The 18,020-nt window shown below is 40.5% G+C and overlaps 1 protein-coding gene across 8 annotated transcripts; it reads left to right on the top strand.

Annotated features, from left to right (window-relative positions):
• The first annotated feature begins 320 nt into the window (after positions 1–320).
• Positions 321–17,715, top strand: sept6 (septin 6). Of its 8 annotated transcripts, XR_004615164.1 has the most exons (12): positions 362–391; positions 2,214–2,328; positions 4,768–4,963; positions 6,235–6,421; positions 7,693–7,854; positions 8,834–8,930; positions 10,179–10,347; positions 10,707–10,839; positions 10,974–11,164; positions 12,248–12,301; positions 12,623–12,669; positions 13,766–14,229. XR_004615164.1 is itself a non-coding variant. In XM_034597883.1 (11 exons), exons 1-10 carry the CDS (start codon positions 362–364, stop codon positions 12,624–12,626), a joined length of 1,284 nt encoding a protein of 427 aa, XP_034453774.1. In that variant the 3' UTR covers positions 12,627–12,669; positions 16,087–17,715. The 8 variants fall into 8 exon arrangements, 5 of the variants coding, with proteins under 5 accessions (XP_034453771.1, XP_034453774.1, XP_034453772.1 ...); XR_004615166.1 differs by lacking the exon at positions 12,623–12,669; XR_004615165.1 differs by lacking the exon at positions 12,623–12,669 and having other exon boundaries at positions 13,771–14,229.
• Positions 17,716–18,020: the final 305 nt, after the last annotated feature.

Consider the following 18,020-nt stretch of genomic DNA (forward strand, 5'->3'; position numbering starts at 1 on the left):
AACATCTGACCCTAAACAACAACAACTTTCAGTTCGGCTTCTTGCTGCTGAATAATCATTAGTTCATTGACTGTGGTTCACAGGACGAGACCACCACGGCCTCCTGTGAGAGGGGGGGGTGGCGGTTCGGTGTCGAGTGCTCGTGTAACCACGATCATTTAAAACAACACGGACCGGAGAGAGTCAGATGTGTTTTTTTAATTCAAACTGTTCCTTCGCTTAACAAAATTCCCGTGTGCGCGATGTCGTATGAATATCTGAGTAAATAGCGCGTAAAAGTAGCTGCGTGTGTGAGTGGTACATTCCCAGTGGGCTCCCTCACTACAGAGCAGCACAGGGCTTCAGCTAACGGCTAACAGCCATGGCGTCCACCGAGATAGCGAGGCAAGCGGTGAGTAGCTTCATTTAACCAGGATGCCTTTGTCACTGCCACGACACATGTTCCGGGATGTTTAACCTGAGTTCAGCGTTGGTTCAAATATACAATTAAAATGTCGCATTTCGGGCGGTTTTTATGCCAGTCGCCACCGGCTCTTTCCTGCCGCTATTCCTTCCCGAAATCCGGTGTAACGCAGCGAAGCTAAACCCGCTGCAGTCACTCAATATTATTAGAATATTATAGTGTGTGTATATATATAGTATTGTATAATATTAGTTTTGCAAATGAATAACGACGCTAGCCACTCGTAGCTTTTTATGTTAACATGTTTCTCTCCACTCGTTTTCATGTCATCGCTACCGCCCGCAGATTTCCTGTGTGGGCACCGTTAGCTAAAATGAAACCTTTTTTAAAACGAAACGGTGTTTTCCGGGTCATGAATCGTAACACACCGGGTTTAGTAGATGAGATATAAATGCTCACGTTTAATACGATGAGCTACAGCCGTCGTTAGGCCCATTCATTCTGAACGCCCCCATTTCTGCACAGCTATCATTTCCGTTATGTTGCTTCACGTAAGTCCCGTTAACTTCAAGTCGGGCGTTGTCTTCTGTGTCCACAATATAAAGACAAACAGTAGATCCTCGCAGTGGATCTTTGCAAGGATCTAGTGTTGAGGGGACTGCTTTGTGTTGGGTTTGAATTTAAAAAATGAGGCCATCACACCCAGAGAGAGAGAGAGAGAGCTCAGAATAGCCAGGGTTTCTGCAATGTGATGTCCCCTTTGCGGTTCAATGAATCCAAAACCCACAGTGTGTAACTTGGCTGTTGGTGTCTTGGAAAGCAGGAATGGTTTCAGGAATGTTTCGCTTGCAGCTGAAAGCTAAAACCCTTGTTTGTCAAGTCGCATCACCTCCCCCAGTTTACCAAACACAACCCTCAGCTGTTTAAACCCCAATTTCAACTATCCAAATAATCCACAACTGTTTACTACCATCCGCTTGTCTGACTACCAAACAGTTTCACTTCTTCTTCCTCCTTCTTCAATGCTTCTCCGCAGACCAAAGCAACACAGTGTTATGTTGAGCCACATAATGGCCGGTTGGCTGTTTTGAGGTCTCTTGCTTTTGCCATATAATCTAAATTCTTTGCTTTCCTGCACCTCACAACGTAGACGTAGGCTGCAGAAATCGGATCCACAGATATGGAGACGCTCGCTGCCAGCCTCACGCCCACACACACATGTAACAACAGTGCTTTTACACTCTGGTGTTAAGTGTCACTCCAGGCCAGAGATAGGCTGTGTACAAACAGTGCAATCGTAGAGTGAATTGTAGAGCAATGGGCCAAAAATAGGTAGTCGCGGGTTCAAGTCAAAGTGAAAACACACTAACGGGGGCACAGGGCAGTCTATTGTGGAAGTTTATCTAATTAAGTCTTTTTTATTTGTCGTACTTAATGTCAAAACTGTCAGCTATTGAACTATATATTTATTCTCACAGCTCTTTGTTGTTTTTACAATTATCCTAACGTGAACAGCAACACCTTTCCATATATGTACATGGTTTCTAACTGTCTCGACTGCAGCTCAGGAAACAGGAAGTGAGTTAGAGTGCATCTGAACTAACTTCCACCACATCTAACAATGCCTGATGTGGTGGAAGTAGTTTCTAGTCATTTGGTAACGTGAAGAACAAGAATCATCAAGGATTCGAGGATATCCTGTGCATGGTTAAAGCTGTGAGAGGATGCTTTCTCAACAGGGCATTGTAATGCAGAAGGTGTTTCAGAAATTGGTACCAGATGTTAGATGTTGTTTCTCTTTGTTTTTCAGGGTGAAGGTGCTCGTGCTGTCCCTCTGGCCGGCCATGTCGGCTTTGACAGCATGCCTGACCAGCTGGTCAACAAGTCTGTCAACCACGGATTCTGCTTCAACATCCTCTGTGTTGGTGAGTGTATAATGCGTGAAATGCTCTCACTCTCTCCCCCGAGGCTAAATGACGACTTATTTGCTTCAATGAAAGTTGGGCACTCCCACAAAATACATGGCAGTTTCCTCTCTATTAGAGCTGCTCAGTCTCCTCAGGGCAGGTTACCATGATGAGTAAGATGCTCTGGGTTCAGATGGGAAATGACAAACAGAAATGTCTGCAGGCTTTTATTTAATTTTAGTAGGATATTAGTCATCAGCACAGTACTGGTAGCAGCATTATCTATTCATTTATGTATCATTTCATGCAGAATACAAACGTTTTGCAGGATTTTATGGACAGTGATACATTTTTGCTTGCACATTTGGTTATATATATATATATTGATAAAACAAATCACTTGCCAGTTTACAGTTTACAAATAAACTGGAAGTGCAGTCCAATAAAACAGTCCTATAGGTCCGATTAAGTAGAGCTTTGTGGAGGATGTAATGTTCAGTTTGGTTAAAAGCTGTTGATGTAGTATTGATTACACTTTTGGAGGCCATAGCTTCTGGTTCAGTTTGAATACATTGTGTTAAATCAGACCCATTTCCAATCCTTTGTCCAATGTGGTCATGTGGTGAACTGGGGATTTTCTCGATGGGCTGCTACACAATTTGGGCCGGTGGCTCGATGTGAAAAAAGAGAGAACATCAGAGAGAGACTGATGTGGCTGTGTTGTAATGATCCACTCAGTGTAGCAGCACTGCGCAGCCCACTCTGCTCGCCTCCATCGCGCATGTCTCACTCTGGCTACTTCCTCTTCAGTCCTGCAGCTCGGCCCACACACTTATGTTTACGTGTTGTTGTCTTTTACATTGTCTTAACACCAAGGCAGTCATAGCAGTTAACTATTGTTGACTTGTTTATACGTGAAAGACAAGGTAAAAAAAAACAAAGTTCTGAATGAAAAGCTCAGAAAATGATGGCTCCAGTACAAACACCTGTCAAGTTTTACAGTAGACGGAACACAACAGGAAGCTCAGCCTCATTTTTTTTCTAGCAGGAAGTTGTTGTATAGGTTTTATGTTGTGGTTTCATCAGAAATATAAATATGCACATTTGAATTTTTTTATGTCTCTGTGACTGTGTGCTACAATTCAGTGTTTAGTTCTGTATTTACTGCTGCAGAGGACAGTTTGAATTGTGTGATTTTTGGAGCACATTAAGTTCTGCCTTCTTCTTTTCTATTTGCATTCTATCACTATCTACTTTCTATCTGACTACCAGGATAACAGTATAGATTTCTAGCTTTCTCTGTATCTTTAGGACCTTTTGTTATTTATTTTTTGTGACGCGTTAGTGGTCTAGTAACATTAACACAATCAGTGTCTCCATTCTGAGAGTTTGGTCGGAAATGCCTGGTGGCCATTTTTAGTGGCATGGTTTTGATTCTCCTCCAAGTAGAAAACCTCTCTGCTGTTTTGTGGAAAGACTGAGTCCATTTATATTTGTGTAGGAGTGAAAAGTGGAAAGAAAAAAACAGTTTTTTTATTACATAGTCACCACATTATGGTGCCTTTCAATCTGAGTTTCCCTAAATTCAGGACAAACATTGGTACTTGGTATTGGAAGCTTAGATGATGTGAGACTTGCAGCAGCTTATGCTGTTGTGCTTGTGTGACTCATAAATATATTTCTTACTGTCATACGCACATTACTTGGTTTTATAATTTGGTTGTGGTCTTAAATTAGAGAGGGAATTAAATCTCACTGTGTTGTTCCACTGGGTCAAAAACTTGACATTTCCAGACTTTTTGCTCATTGTTATTTCAGAAGATTTGTATGGAAATGTTACCTAAGAGAATAACTTGTGTTGTCATTTACAATGTGAGCCTGAAGCTACTCCAAATAAGATACTGAGTTCCCTTTTAAGCATGAGCGACTTCTCCACAGTGACTGAAACTGAGCGTTGAAACAGCAACTGAGACCCTCGCTGCATCATTTACTTTTAATTCCGAGGGAACGATTGGAAATTTGGAACACAGCAAGATAGCCTGCAAAAACAGGCTAACATGCTGTGAGTGTAGGTCAGGCTGTGATGAATAAAAATAGCTTTTCATACAGAGGGAGCTCTGTATCTGAGTCATCTGACAAGGAAATTGATGTCAGAGTACATCAGCAGATACTTTTTGTGGATTTACACACTTAAAAATGATATATTTGAAGCATCTTAAAAATGTTGCACTGAATCTATACTCTTTTTTTGAGTGTCATTGGTGATGAAATAAATCATGGCTGACCAAAAAAAAGAGGTCAATATGACTCCATTTCTTTAGAGCTGAAAACGACAGCTAAGTGTGAAGGAAACATTAGATTTTATGTCTTGTAATTAAAAGAAGCAATCGATGACCCGAACACGAGATCAGGATTTGTTGGATTCTGTTAACATGATGTGTTTTCTGTCTTTTATAGGTGAGACAGGTCTGGGGAAGTCCACCCTGATGGACACGTTGTTCAACACCAAGTTTGAGGGCGAGCCCACTCAGCACAACCAGCCAGGAGTCACGCTCAAGTCCAACACCTACGAACTCCAGGAGAGCAACGTGCGCCTCAAACTCACTGTTGTCAACACTGTAGGCTTTGGAGACCAGATCAATAAAGAAGAAAGGTAAGACCTGAACAAATTTTCCAAATTTCAATGGATTTAAAGGTCTAATCTCAGCAAACTGATTTCTTTAATATTAATCTTTGTGAGCAGTATCACAGCTTGTAGTCAGAAATCCACAGATAAATGTGGACACAGCGCTCCTGACACACAATGAGAGCAGAAAGTCTTATCAGGGCTCATGTTTCATTTAGTCGTGATCCTGCAAACATTCCCCTTAGGATGTGAAATCTAGTCCTCATCTTATAGTATTAACTTTAAAAACATAAATCAGATATTGATGTTTTTTCCTGGCTGTAATTTCATATCACAGCACTGGGGTTTGTCCTGGTGTGAAAGACATTGCTGCTGCTGCTGTAGACTTCCGTCAGATTTTGTTACCAAGTTTGTTCTCCACAATGTAATTTCCAGCTCTGCTCCTCGGGTAAGTTTAGGGAGAGAATGATATCATGTGAACCACCTCAGTAGGTTCTCTATAATGGGAAAGCTGCGGTGGTTTCCAGGTTTCTCACTCCATTCGGTATGACATATCCTCTCACATAGGAAATAACTTGAACTTGTACACAAGCATATACTCATAGTTAAGTGACCTAGTGTAGACCTAACATCCTACAGTGTTTCTCAGTGTCCCTGTTTGGGATTGAAGGGTGGATACATTTTCCAGCTTCTTGTCCTTAATTCGTGGGGTCATGTTTCTTTTTTTTAGTAAGATTACTTATTTGCGTATGCAAATTTAGAATAACAAGTACAAAATTAAAAATGATCTATCATCTGTGACATGCAGGGGTTGGAAAATGGCCTCAATTGCTTTTGCAAAAGCAAATAATTTATGCCTGACCCATATCTACCTTGAAATGTTAATTAAAATGAACCCATAATTTTTCTTATCATGGATGAACACAAATAGCTAACCCTAAAACCAAAGTGGTTTCATGACATTTCTCAAATGTAGGACTTCATGAGGATTGTCTCAATGCGTCATTAAACAATTTAAAAGATGCACAATGCATTAACAGATATAGCTGCTTCAAAGAAAGAGCTGACTTAGTACTGACTGTTTCTTTAACATTTAGATTTGATCAAAAGAAATCTGCAGAGATGAACCTTTAACATTGCACAATGTGTCCCTTTGTTGTTTGTGACAAACTAGCTGTGATGCTTTGCTTAGATGCAAATGACTTCATAAAAGTAGAAGCAGAACCAGACTTGTTCTGTTAATATGCTTAACTAATGCTTAGAATTCTTCCATGTTTCTGTCTTCCCTTTTCTGACAGCTACAAGTCCATTGTGGAGTTTATTGATGCCCAGTTTGAGGCATATCTGCAGGAAGAACTGAAAATCAAGCGCACGCTACACAGCTACCACGACACCCGCATCCACGCATGCCTGTACTTCATCGCTCCCACGGGACACTCGCTCAAATCTCTCGACTTGGTGACCATGAAGAAACTCGATAGCAAGGTGAGATTCACTTCACTTCATCAAATTATTCTCATTGGCAGAAATTGTATGTAATTGATGTGGAAGCTGCCTGGAGGATAATTTATTTAGAGATGGTGCACTTTCAATTGTGCAGGATTTATAAATTGACGTTTTGAACGAGTTACTACTTAACAAAATTATGTTTTAAAATTGTTACAATTCCTACAAACATGGACTGATCTGTTGTAGCATGTCATAGATGTACTGTAGGTAAATCCTTTGGCACTGCATTCCTGTTCGAAGCGTTTTATCTCTCCGCTCTGTTCATGGGTCATAAACCTTTCCAGGGCATCTGCCTGCATGTGAATTGGCAGATGTGTTACTGCGTCGGTGTAGGTCAGCTGTGAAATGTAGTCGGCTCAGTGGCTGCTTCCTGGTTTTTTTTTTGTGGAGGCCTTTCCACAGTAGCTGATTTGCATGGACCTCTTGGCTTTTGTACAAAGACCCGGCTCAGTGTTTGCCAGAGCAGCTGTACCCTCCAGCAAGCACTCGCAAACCGTGTGATCCAGAGAAGAAGCCTCCTCTGTGTTTACACACTCACCTCGGGGGGGGCGTTCAAACAATACTCCCTGAGCAAGCTCCTCACTAGAGTAAGGGATACAGTCCCATATTTTGGTTCACATGACCCTCAGCATTGCTTCCTGTCAATTAAAGGGGTCCACACTTAGGATAAATAATTGGGGATTGTGTCAGTACCGTGATGCTGCCAAAATAATTCTGTGGGATTGAGTCTTGTTTTTCAGCCAGATGTTAAGTGTATATATGATAATGACCCTGCCTGACTCTTTTCCCCTCCTTTCTATCGCTGTATATTTCTTGTATCTGTTTGGATTATACGGATAACGTGGATGCTGTTGAAATAGTTTGGGTCTGACTCTTAACGCTGTATTTCGAGAATGTTAAGTAATGTAGAGCAGAAGATGGAAGCCTTCTGTTCCCTTTGTTGCCTGCACAGTTTTTAAACTGTGCTTAAGATTGTGTAATTGTATTTAGAGGAAATAATGGTTTATGTTTTTCTGTGACTAAACCTGAGTGTGGTTCATATTAGTGCTACTTCTTCTAACAGAACGGAAAAGATTTGTTTTAAAAATACATCAGCTCTTTTCTAATTTTAGACGACTGAAATGGGAGTGAGAAAAAGTTGCCACAGACCTGAGTTGATCTATTTTAAGCTGTTTATTTGAAAGTGCTGTCTACACCTTGTCATTGTGTCATCCCACATTAAATCACTCATCTTTTTTCAACTGCAGGTCAACATAATCCCAATCATCGCCAAGTCAGACGCCATCTCCAAGAGCGAGCTGGCCAAGTTCAAAATCAAAATCACCAGCGAGCTGGTCAGCAACGGAGTGCAGATCTACCAGTTCCCCACTGACGATGAGTCTGTGGCAGAGATCAACTCCACCATGAACGTAAGGCTTCTATCTACATTACGCATTTATACAGAATATAAAAGGGCTGCCCCCTGACGACTGAGATTCTTTAAGTGGATCATTTTTTGGTCAGTCAGTGTAGTGTGTTCTTCGGGGGACATTTCTGTACTCAGAAGTAGCTGCAGAGTGAGCCCTCCTTACTTTCATGCTGCTCTCTGAGTCAAATCATTCCACTGCCTCCACCCACCTTGTCCGCATGGTGGAGATGTCTGTTACACATACATGAAGCGGTGGAGTCTGAGAGAGATGGAGACAGCTTCCATGTTTAGCGCCGCCTTCTGCTTAGAAGTGGTGAATTCACAGCTTACTGAAACTTGATATGTGGTTACAGTAGCTAGCACAAATAATTTCAGAAGTATAAATGGGCTAGCTTAATATATTACGTGAATGTCACTGTGCTGTGAACATTCCACTGAACCTCGTTCAAAAAGATTTGTCTCGAACAGCGAAATCTGAATGAAACATTCTTTAGTCAAAACACGAGTCATGCTAAATTCTTTGTCATTATGTTTGACGTGAATTCTGTAATGCGTTACAGGCATAAATAACATGGTATGTAGAGACAGGAGAGGCATTGTCTTTGTTTGCTCACATTGTCAGGAATCACAATCACAATCAGTCAGCTCAGTCGGCAGGAAGTCTGCGGTGTGGGAAAGGTCCTGTGTCCCCTGACAGATGAGCCAGGACTCACTTGGCTCTTCATGAACTGTCCTTTGTGAAAATGCCTTCACTCTCCCCAAGTGTTTGTGTTCGACTTCTGACCCTCAGCTCTTGTTGTGCAGTGTGACCTCGTCCTACTTTTTCTTGTCAGAGCTGTTTCTCACTATATATGAAATGTACACGTGTTGGGTATCTTGTTGGGTATACACGGTGGTTTGTGGAGTGAATTTGAGGTGAACACACAGAGCTCTCAGGTGTTTCAGGTTGGGCGCTAAACCGTTTTCTTTCTGCTCTACAGAGCCATTTGCCGTTTGCAGTGGTGGGGAGCACAGAGGAAGTGAAGATCGGGAACAAGATGGTGAAGGCCCGGCAGTACCCGTGGGGGACAGTGCAGGGTAAGTCTGGGTCACGTTACAGGAAATGAGAGTGTACTCTTTCTCATCAGAGCTGCTGCCTCCCCTAATATTTCTCCTTGGCTCCGACAGCTGCTGGAAACTAGTTGATAACCAGTTACATAAGCTCATTTAACTGGAGCACTCTCTCTGCCATTTCAAAGCATCTGAGAGATCCGGCAGGTCTTAGCACTGAGCTCCTGCAGATTTAGAAATTCACTCATGACTTTATAGTTGGTCTCTCATTGATTTACTTGATATGTCCGTAATGGAATGTGTGTAATATATTGCAAATAGACAAGAGCACTGATATATGAGATGTGAGAATAATGACATTGATCTTCTCTTAATCATTTAGATGCTTTGTGTTGATGTGTGTGTTGGTGTTTGCAATGCTATCCAGCACATGGAACACAAATACACATTCAATTGATCTGCAGATTATTTTCTTGAGTTATCACTTAGTTGATTGGTCTATAAATGCCCACAAAGTAGTTCAATGCTCATTAAAAATTCCCCAAAGTTCCTTGTGACATCTTGAAATGTATTTTTGTCAATCAACAGTCCAGAACTCAAAGATATTTAATTTATAAAGATATAAAACACAAAAAGCAGGTGAAATGGGAACCACAGTGTTAATACACTATTTATTCTGTACTTGGGCTGCTGCAATACCTGAATTTCCTCATCCAATGATCAGTGTAGCAATCGTAGCCCTTTTATACTGAACTCCAGAGGGAAACAGGACTATGATTTCTACTGTGTTTACCCAGTGTTAACATGAACACCCCCCCCGACACCCCTAAAGGTCCAAGTCAGCACTTAAACCTCACAGTCATTGTTTCATTTGAAATTCATTGTGCTAGATTACAGTCAAAACACTGAAAAACACATCACTGTCCTAATGCTGCCTAATGCCTTATGAACTAGACTGTGTAGTGTTTGTGCCTGGAGGCTTTATCTGACATCGGGTCCATTTAACACACACTGACTCTGCATGCATGTGTACTTGCATTATGTCATACACGGTGTGTGGGAACATGGTGCTGAGCTCAGTCTGTTTTACTGGTGCGAATGGACTTGTGAATTATGATACATTAAATTCTCAGTTGTGGCACAATGTAAACGTTCATAGAAGCTAGTGTTGCTAGTTCTGATTCTGCTGCTGTATATTTAACCCATAATGATTAGGATACCATCTAATGTGCTGGCTCAAACATTACATCTGTCACTATGATGTCTCCATTACAGTCGAAAATGAGAATCACTGTGACTTCGTCAAACTGCGAGAAATGCTGATCAGAGTGAACATGGAGGACCTGCGAGAGCAGACTCACACGCGCCACTATGAGCTGTACCGCCGCTGCAAACTGGAGGAGATGGGATTTAAGGACACAGACCCTGACAGCAAGCCCTTCAGGTGGATTCCATTTTTCTTTTATCGTCCTGCTTTCTACCTACATCTGCTTGTTACCCTGCATGGCAGAAGGGGGTGTGTGTGTTACTTGATGATGATGATCTTTGAAGCTGATGATGAAAAGTTGAGGTCAACAAAAATTTGGTGTGGTAAACACATTTTCCTAACAACCTAAAGCTTATATCGATCAGAAAGTTATTCCACATCATTTGATAAATGACATCATGAAGAAGTCACGAAAAATTCAAGAAATTATGTCATGCATTGTTCAAAAATACATTTTTCAAGGTTTATGCATCGTTTAGAAATATAGAGACAAACTAAAGCTTATCTAAACCCTTTTTTTCCCTTTCTTCTGCCAGCCTGCAGGAAACATATGAAGCTAAGAGGAACGAGTTCATGGGTGAGCTGCAGAAGAAAGAAGAGGAAATGAGGCAAATGTTTGTGCAAAGAGTCAAAGAGAAGGAGGCCGAGCTTAAAGAAGCAGAGAAAGAGGTATCGTTGGTTCACATGGTCTCATCATATCCTGAAACACTGTTTACTCATAATGGTTAGAAATCCTTTTTGGGGGTTTCTACTTCTGTCTTGATTATTACAACAGTTATGTTTCCTCTGTCTCTGCCACGTAGCTGCACGAGAAGTTTGACCGTCTGAAGAAGCTCCACCAGGACGAGAAGAAGAAACTGGAGGACAAGAGGAAGTCCCTGGACGACGAACTCAATACGTTCAAACAGAAAAAGACTGCAGCAGAGCTCTTGCTCTCTCAAGCTCAGCAGGCAGGGGGCTCCACCACACTCAAGAGGGACAAAGAGAGGAAAAAGTAAGTATTGTTCTCTTCCCCCGTGTCTTTATCCTTACACCACAACTTTCTGCTTGAATGAGAGTTGGAAAAACATACTGTGAACCTGGCTAGAACGAGGCTATACATAATTCACAGACATTTCAGGATGTTGATATTATGCCAAATAGTTTTTGAGCACTGTTCAGAGGGTGGCCTTTTTAAGGTTTTATTTTTGGCTTCACATCAGTACATTGATTTAGATTGTTTTCAGGCCATTGGGGTAAATGTGTTGTTTATGATACTTGGCTTCTTGCCAGCAACATATGTAAACTCCTGAAGCTTTTAATTTATGCACATTTGAAACAGATTCGTCATTCGTCTCTGGCCCACCTTTTTGTTTCTGTCACCACTCCTCAATAAACCAGCTGAGATTAATGTAATTTCATGCATTAAGCCCCCGCTTGAGATTGATTCCCTCCGTATATTAGCAGAGAACATAGCTCCATGCAAAGAGAGCTGACCAGAACATAATCCATCAGCAATGAGGAAAATTTAGAGGAGCAGAGAGGGGGAGTGTGGATATTATGAGAAATAGTTCTCTTGCAAATAGCTGAACAGTAGCCAACTGTCAGCAGAGTTCGATGAGTGAATTCCAGCCTGAAATCATCACTCTGCAATCGCACGCTGCTGATGGCTTAAGCAAAGCAGATCATGACACTAATACCCCCAACAGATTTGTGTAAACAACTTTATTACAACTCTTAATAATTACAAAATGAGCTGATAAATTATTTTTCATATTCTCAGATCGCAGTTGGAAATTGTTTATTTCCTCCTGCCCATCACTTCCATTGTTGTCTAAATGACCAATATACTGGTGTTGATGTATCTATATATTCTCTCCATTTGTAGGTATTTCTGACACTGATCCTGTTCTCTCCAAAAGTTGATGTAAATAGGTTTTAAAGAAATCATGACTGTACAGGAGGGTGTGTGTGTGTGTGTGTGCGTGCGTGCGTGCTTGTGTGTGAGAAGCCAAATGTGTTCAGGTATGCTCACAATGTGCTGCTGATATTGTCGGCCCCTTCATGTTGGTAACAAACTCCTGGTTGTGTGTTCAAGCTGATGTGACTCCGTGCCTGTTAGAAAAAGGAAGACGACACTTGCACTGAGAAGGTTCTTGTTGCTTTTTATTTTCTTTCCTGTCAGTTTATTTTCCTCACAGCCACTTCTCCTCTGTATGAGCTCTGCCTGGACACTTTCTCTTCCAAAAGAGGCAGCTGTGCAACTTTTGCTTTGTCTGCGGGTCACTGATTAAAACCGACGAAAGAGGTTTTGGCACAAATATGAAATGAATAATGATAATGTGTTTTTAACCTTCAGGTTAAAGTCAGTGTTTTCTTCAGTCCCCATGAGACACATTCATTGATCACTGCTTGTTGTTGTGACTCCTGTGAGTGCATGTGTCACCTATGTTGCCTCCATAATGTTTTCCAGTTAACTCCTCCCACACTCGCTGCATGCTGCATGAGGCACCTTTTCTGGTAAGACTCCCTTCTTGAGTTACACCTCCACAAAATGGTGTTTAAAATAATAATGAGGTATCATCGATTGGTGAGACAGAAGAGATCACGAGATTAATCAATTTTTAGATCAAAACAATTGGGACATAAATCTATTGAAACAAATCGGCCTGGGTGTGCAAACAAGTAACTTTCTGGATTCCTGAATTCGATTTTCATTTTTACCACAGTTAAATCAGTCTTTGTCAGCTGCTAAAAATATAATCTGAATTCGCATGCATTTAATTTGTTCTAATGTGGTACAGATTGAGACATGGGTGCAGTGTTGCAGCAGAGCTACAGTGTTTCAGATGTTTAATATCTGTGTGGATCCTATCCTTGAGCTAGCAGTGTTTACCATCCCCGTGCCAGCCTTTAAATCAACCACTTTATAAGATCCCCAAACAGCCATTTGATGCACTGCCCCATCTGCCTCCCTGAATCCACAACAGTCTTCCTTTTGTGGCTCTCCCAAATCCTTCCCCACTTGTTCCTGCTCGCGCACAAAGAGCCATTCAGGGCCGAACTGAGCCTAACAGGTCACACCAGAGCAGCAAACAGCCCCGGGGCTCCATCTCTGTTTATAGAGATGACATGTTTTGTTGATCTCACAGCCATATGACAACCCCCCTCTGCCACCGCTCCCTCTTGAGTGGATACAAAAGCGAAATCCACAGAGGGAGATGTTGTTGAGACGCAACCACTGGGGAGGGTAGAAGTGACGGAAGACATCTGTCTCGCAATCTGTAAACTCCTCAAGACTGTTTGAACAGATGAAAACAAGCTGCTGTTCGACGACACTGAGCCGTGGGGACGACAATCAGACTCGCTGTTTAAAACTCAGAGGCAGGAAATTACCTCTCAAAAAGAATAAAAAACAGTTTTAGTCAGATTGAGAGAAATCGCTCACTCTTCCTGTAGCCTCACCTCTGTCCACTCAAACCCTCTGAGCTTCCTTGAAAGCACGATTTCCTCTAAACACCATCTGCTCACTAATGTCGATGTGATGTGAAACAGTGTGTCGTGTTGATATTTTAACTCCGAGAAAGCAATAACAGCCCTTCTCTCTCATTTCCAGCGTAGGACCCCTGTAGAAAAAGTGCTCCCTTGTGGCCATCCTGCTGTGAATGAGTTTCCACCCCATCCTCCTTTACCATACCCCTTCCCCAATCTCACCCACCCCCCAGTAATTCATCCCTCCACGCGCCTCCCTCCACTGCTCTGTGGAGGACGCTCGCCATTGCTAACAGTCTGACATCACTTGTTTTTGCAGAATGATGCTTGTCTGTTATTTGGTTTGTACAAGCTTTTTACACACGTCGACACACATTCCATATTTGTTTTGTATTCAGTGATTCTTTGCATGATGGAGTGAGCTTGTTTTAATATTAACATACATGACTTCTGTTGTGATGGGCAGAAATGTACTGAGGCTGAAGGGAAACGGGCATCAGACACGGGGACAGTGAAAAAGAGTTAAGACGATTAACGACTGAGTTGATAAATTAATGTTATATAAACCTGATGCAATAACTAATTAATAATGACTCATTGTATGTGGTTGAGTAGTTTGTCACTAGTTTAAAGTTTGCCAAAAGTTTGCCTCAACAATCTGATCAATCAAATTAGATTTTCATGTTGCACTTGGTCGTATAGACTCATTTACAAATTTATTTGTATAGCCCATAATCACAAATCACAATTTGTCTCATAGGGCTTAACAAGGTGCGACATCTTCTGTTCTTAACCCTCAATAAGTCAGGAAAAACTGCACAAAAGAAAACTATTAAAAGGGGGAAAAACGTCCAAACCTCAGAGAGCCACATGAGAGGGATCCCTCTCCCAGGACGGAGAGAAGTGCAGTATTTACAACATTGATGTTGTCAATGTTTAAAGTATTTATACATAAGAAAGTGTCTGATAGAGATGGAGAGAGCAGCAATGTGCATTTGCAGATCTATTTTTCTATTTTGGTGTTCATGTCCCTTTGCTGATGCTGTTTTACTTCAGCCTGATGCACGAGTAAACGTGAGCCTCATCTCTTTGCCACTTCTCCCATACCTCATTCATTGTCATGTGCATATTTGTATTAGCTTTCACATTTGCACTTTTTATTTTAACACACAAATGTGATATTTTCTTTGAGTATATATAAATATATATATTAATGTTGTCAGTGCAACTGTAACTTTCTTTTTTTATTTTAGTTATTAAGGCACATTTAAAAAGTCATTCATCTTGTTGTTCATTGTCCTGCAGGGACTAATGTTATTTGTATCAGTGTTGCGCATAAAAGAAAATATCTTAAAAGAAAATAAAGGCCAATTTTTCACCAAATGTTAAAGCTGTGACCAGAGTCATTGTGTTTGACACATGTAGCTGTAAATTAGGAGGTTAGCTGAACCTCGTGGGTAACGTGTGTACACAGTGAATGAATGTTGATGCCTCTAAGCCGTATATTAATGTTTCCTCACAGCTTTGATTAACAACTCAAAATCAAATTGTTTTTGTTGCTCCTCCTCCCAACGAATTTAAAATCTTCAGGTATGTTTATTTCTTTTCCGTTCAGGTCATCTTCTTGATTTTTCGCTACCTCAGGGTTCATGGCTGCTTTTATTGTGTGGTGAAAAAAGAGGACTATCTTGAATTGAAGCCATCGCTGCATTACAAACACTTTGATTTCCATGTGATCTCAGAGGAGACCCTTTCCCACCTGCTAACCCTCAGCTCACTGTGTGTGGTGTCACTTTCCTTTGCAGTAATCCCTGGCTCTGCACTGAGTAGGTGCTCAACCTTCGAGCTTTGCTTGGGGAACCAGCCTTTGTCGGTTCTGAGCACCTCAAATGTGACCAGAGGCTTTTTGGACCCCGTCCTTCAGGGTGTTCTTAATCATTACCTGCTCTTGCTTTAATATGGGTTCATGTGTATTTGTATTTCACTGCTACTCTAACTTCACCTCAGGCGATCTGAACCTTGCTTTATTGCTTCTGTGTGTGTGTGTGTGTGTGTCCTGTTTTTTGCTGAGACTAACACCCTTTTCCACTTTGGTTGTGATGGAGTTTATGTGCACACTTGTTTTATTGTAATATTTGGAAAGCACATAGATTTTGGCTCACACACGGATCACATTCAAGTAGATACTCGTGTGGAATTTGTGCACATCCTACAAAATGTATTCACTGCTTTAAAATTAGTCTGTGGGCACAATATTCTCTTGTTATTCACACTTTGTGTTGTTTAAATGACAAATCACAGGCACTTTACTGCCTGATTTTGTATTTATGATCACCTTTTTCCTTACTGATATCTAATGCACTTTTAAATCTTTGACCCTCACGTTTTTGTCCTGCTTTGCCCACCTCTCCTAACTGCCGGCTTTCTTTCTCTTTGTCTCTTCAGCTTCTTTTAATCTGTCTTGGCCACCTGAAGAGGGGATTGCAGCTTCGGGCAGAACTAAGCACCCTTTACCTCTTCCAGTTTTCTCTCGCTGTATCAACCTTTTGTATTTTCCCCGCCATCCCATCTTTTTTTGTTAAATATGGCCTTATGTGGACTCTCATGGTATTTCTGACCACCCAATGAAGATCTAGACCGAGGCAGTTTGGGAACCGGGCACAATTTAGTTTAATTCTGCTATGTCTTAATGTAAATAAAGTAACTCTTGTAGTTCAAAGAAGTCACCAGTAGGGGATTTACACATTTACAGGACTGGAGGACTTGAAATAAAATTGCATTGACTGACACCGTGCACTCATCTTAGTAGGATTCTTAAATAAAAAGTTAACATTAGATTTTAACACTACACTGAAACAAGAAAAAATGTTTGCCAACTTAAAACTACTTTAATTACTTTAAATGTGCTTCAGTTGGTAGCACACATAAATCTAAATTATTTCTAATTTAAGTTATGGATTGTGTTTTTTAAGTTGGTAAACAATTTCCTTTTTAGGAAAAAAAGAAATACTTCATGTGATAACACACAAATCAATTAAGTTATTCCAATCTAAAGTTATCATTGTGTTTTTTTAAGTTGGTAGAGTCACTTTCTTTTTTCTGAATTTAAGAAGAAATTACTTTAGGTGGAACCACACAAATCAATTGTTTGCGCAACTGTAAGTAAGTTATATTAACACAATCGATAACTTTTATTTGAAAACTGTAATTCATTTGTGTGATATTAACTGAAGTAATTCAAAGTTAGTAAACAGTTGTTTTCAGTGTACTGTACAACATGCTGGTTGAACGGAAAATCGTGGACAGAAGCTCTTAATGCACTGATGCATTATAACGTACAGTATAATGAGAAGACTTGTTTTCTCTCATCCAGTCCCGTTAAAAATTCAAATCTCCTGCTTCCAGGATTTCTGAAAATCGAAAATTAAACACCAGAGTTAAATTACATTCATAATCATGCAAAAGCCAAAGCAATAATTGTACCTAGCACTTCATTTTAAGGTGCCCATGTTTACATGTCACTGTTGAATACCATGGAGGTCACATGTCATGGCCTTTAATTACACACTGTGCTTTAATATTCACAGGCCTATCCTATAGTTTGCATGCATCTTTTGATTCGGTTACCGCTGTGATCTTTGACCTGCTTGTTTTTATCCCCTAATTACTCAAGTTTTGCAGTTTATTGCAACTTCATTGTTGTTGTTTTTTTAAACGGTGCAAATGATTAATGTATATTTTATCAGCTCCCATTTTGCCAAATATTAGAATAAGATGAAGTTAAACTGAATCCCAGATAGAATCGAGTATTAAAAAATACTCCTGCATTTATATAATTTATAAGGATATATTTTGTGTATTGAAGTGGAGACTTGTTGTTTATTACCTATGATCTTTGGACGTGTCTCTGAGTGTAAAGTAACATGTTGGTGTCAGACATTGCCATACATTTTTCTAGTATCAGTCATCACCTCTTGTAGTCAGAAAATATCCCATACTACAAATTATTCAATATCTTACCTTAGTTTGATTCCAGTGATGTACATTTTCAATAAAAAAAATATGATCCAAACATGTGAAGCTCTTGTCTTTTGTTCAGTGTTGAAAGGTGGTCGACCCTGTTCAGAATGTCCATTACTTGTTTTGGACAGCAGCACTGTTGTTTTAATGGGCTGTGAAACTCAACCTCAAGTGAATATTATGTGTGGTCAGAACTCTGTATACTTTAAAATATGATTATTACTTTATACTATTAATGCGCCACCAGTTCAATAGCTCCTGTGTTGTGAAGAATTTATTTTTAACTTATTATAGCAGGAAATCTCTTGAGATGCATTATTTCAAGAGTGACTACTAAAACACATTATTTACAGCTTTCA

The sequence above is a fragment of the Hippoglossus hippoglossus genome, chromosome 10, assembly GCF_009819705.1.
Source record: "Hippoglossus hippoglossus isolate fHipHip1 chromosome 10, fHipHip1.pri, whole genome shotgun sequence".
NCBI lineage: Eukaryota > Metazoa > Chordata > Actinopteri > Pleuronectiformes > Pleuronectidae > Hippoglossus > Hippoglossus hippoglossus.

Bases quoted from the DNA above. Each gene is read 5' to 3' on its own strand.
- sept6 (XM_034597878.1), top strand. From the start codon at position 362: ATGGCGTCCACCGAGATAGCGAGGCAAGCG. The intron at 4,964-6,234 runs GTAAGACCTGAA...CTTTTCTGACAG, and splicing joins CAGATCAATAAAGAAGAAAG to CTACAAGTCCATTGTGGAGT. The intron at 10,840-10,973 runs GTATCGTTGGTT...TCTGCCACGTAG, and splicing joins TTAAAGAAGCAGAGAAAGAG to CTGCACGAGAAGTTTGACCG.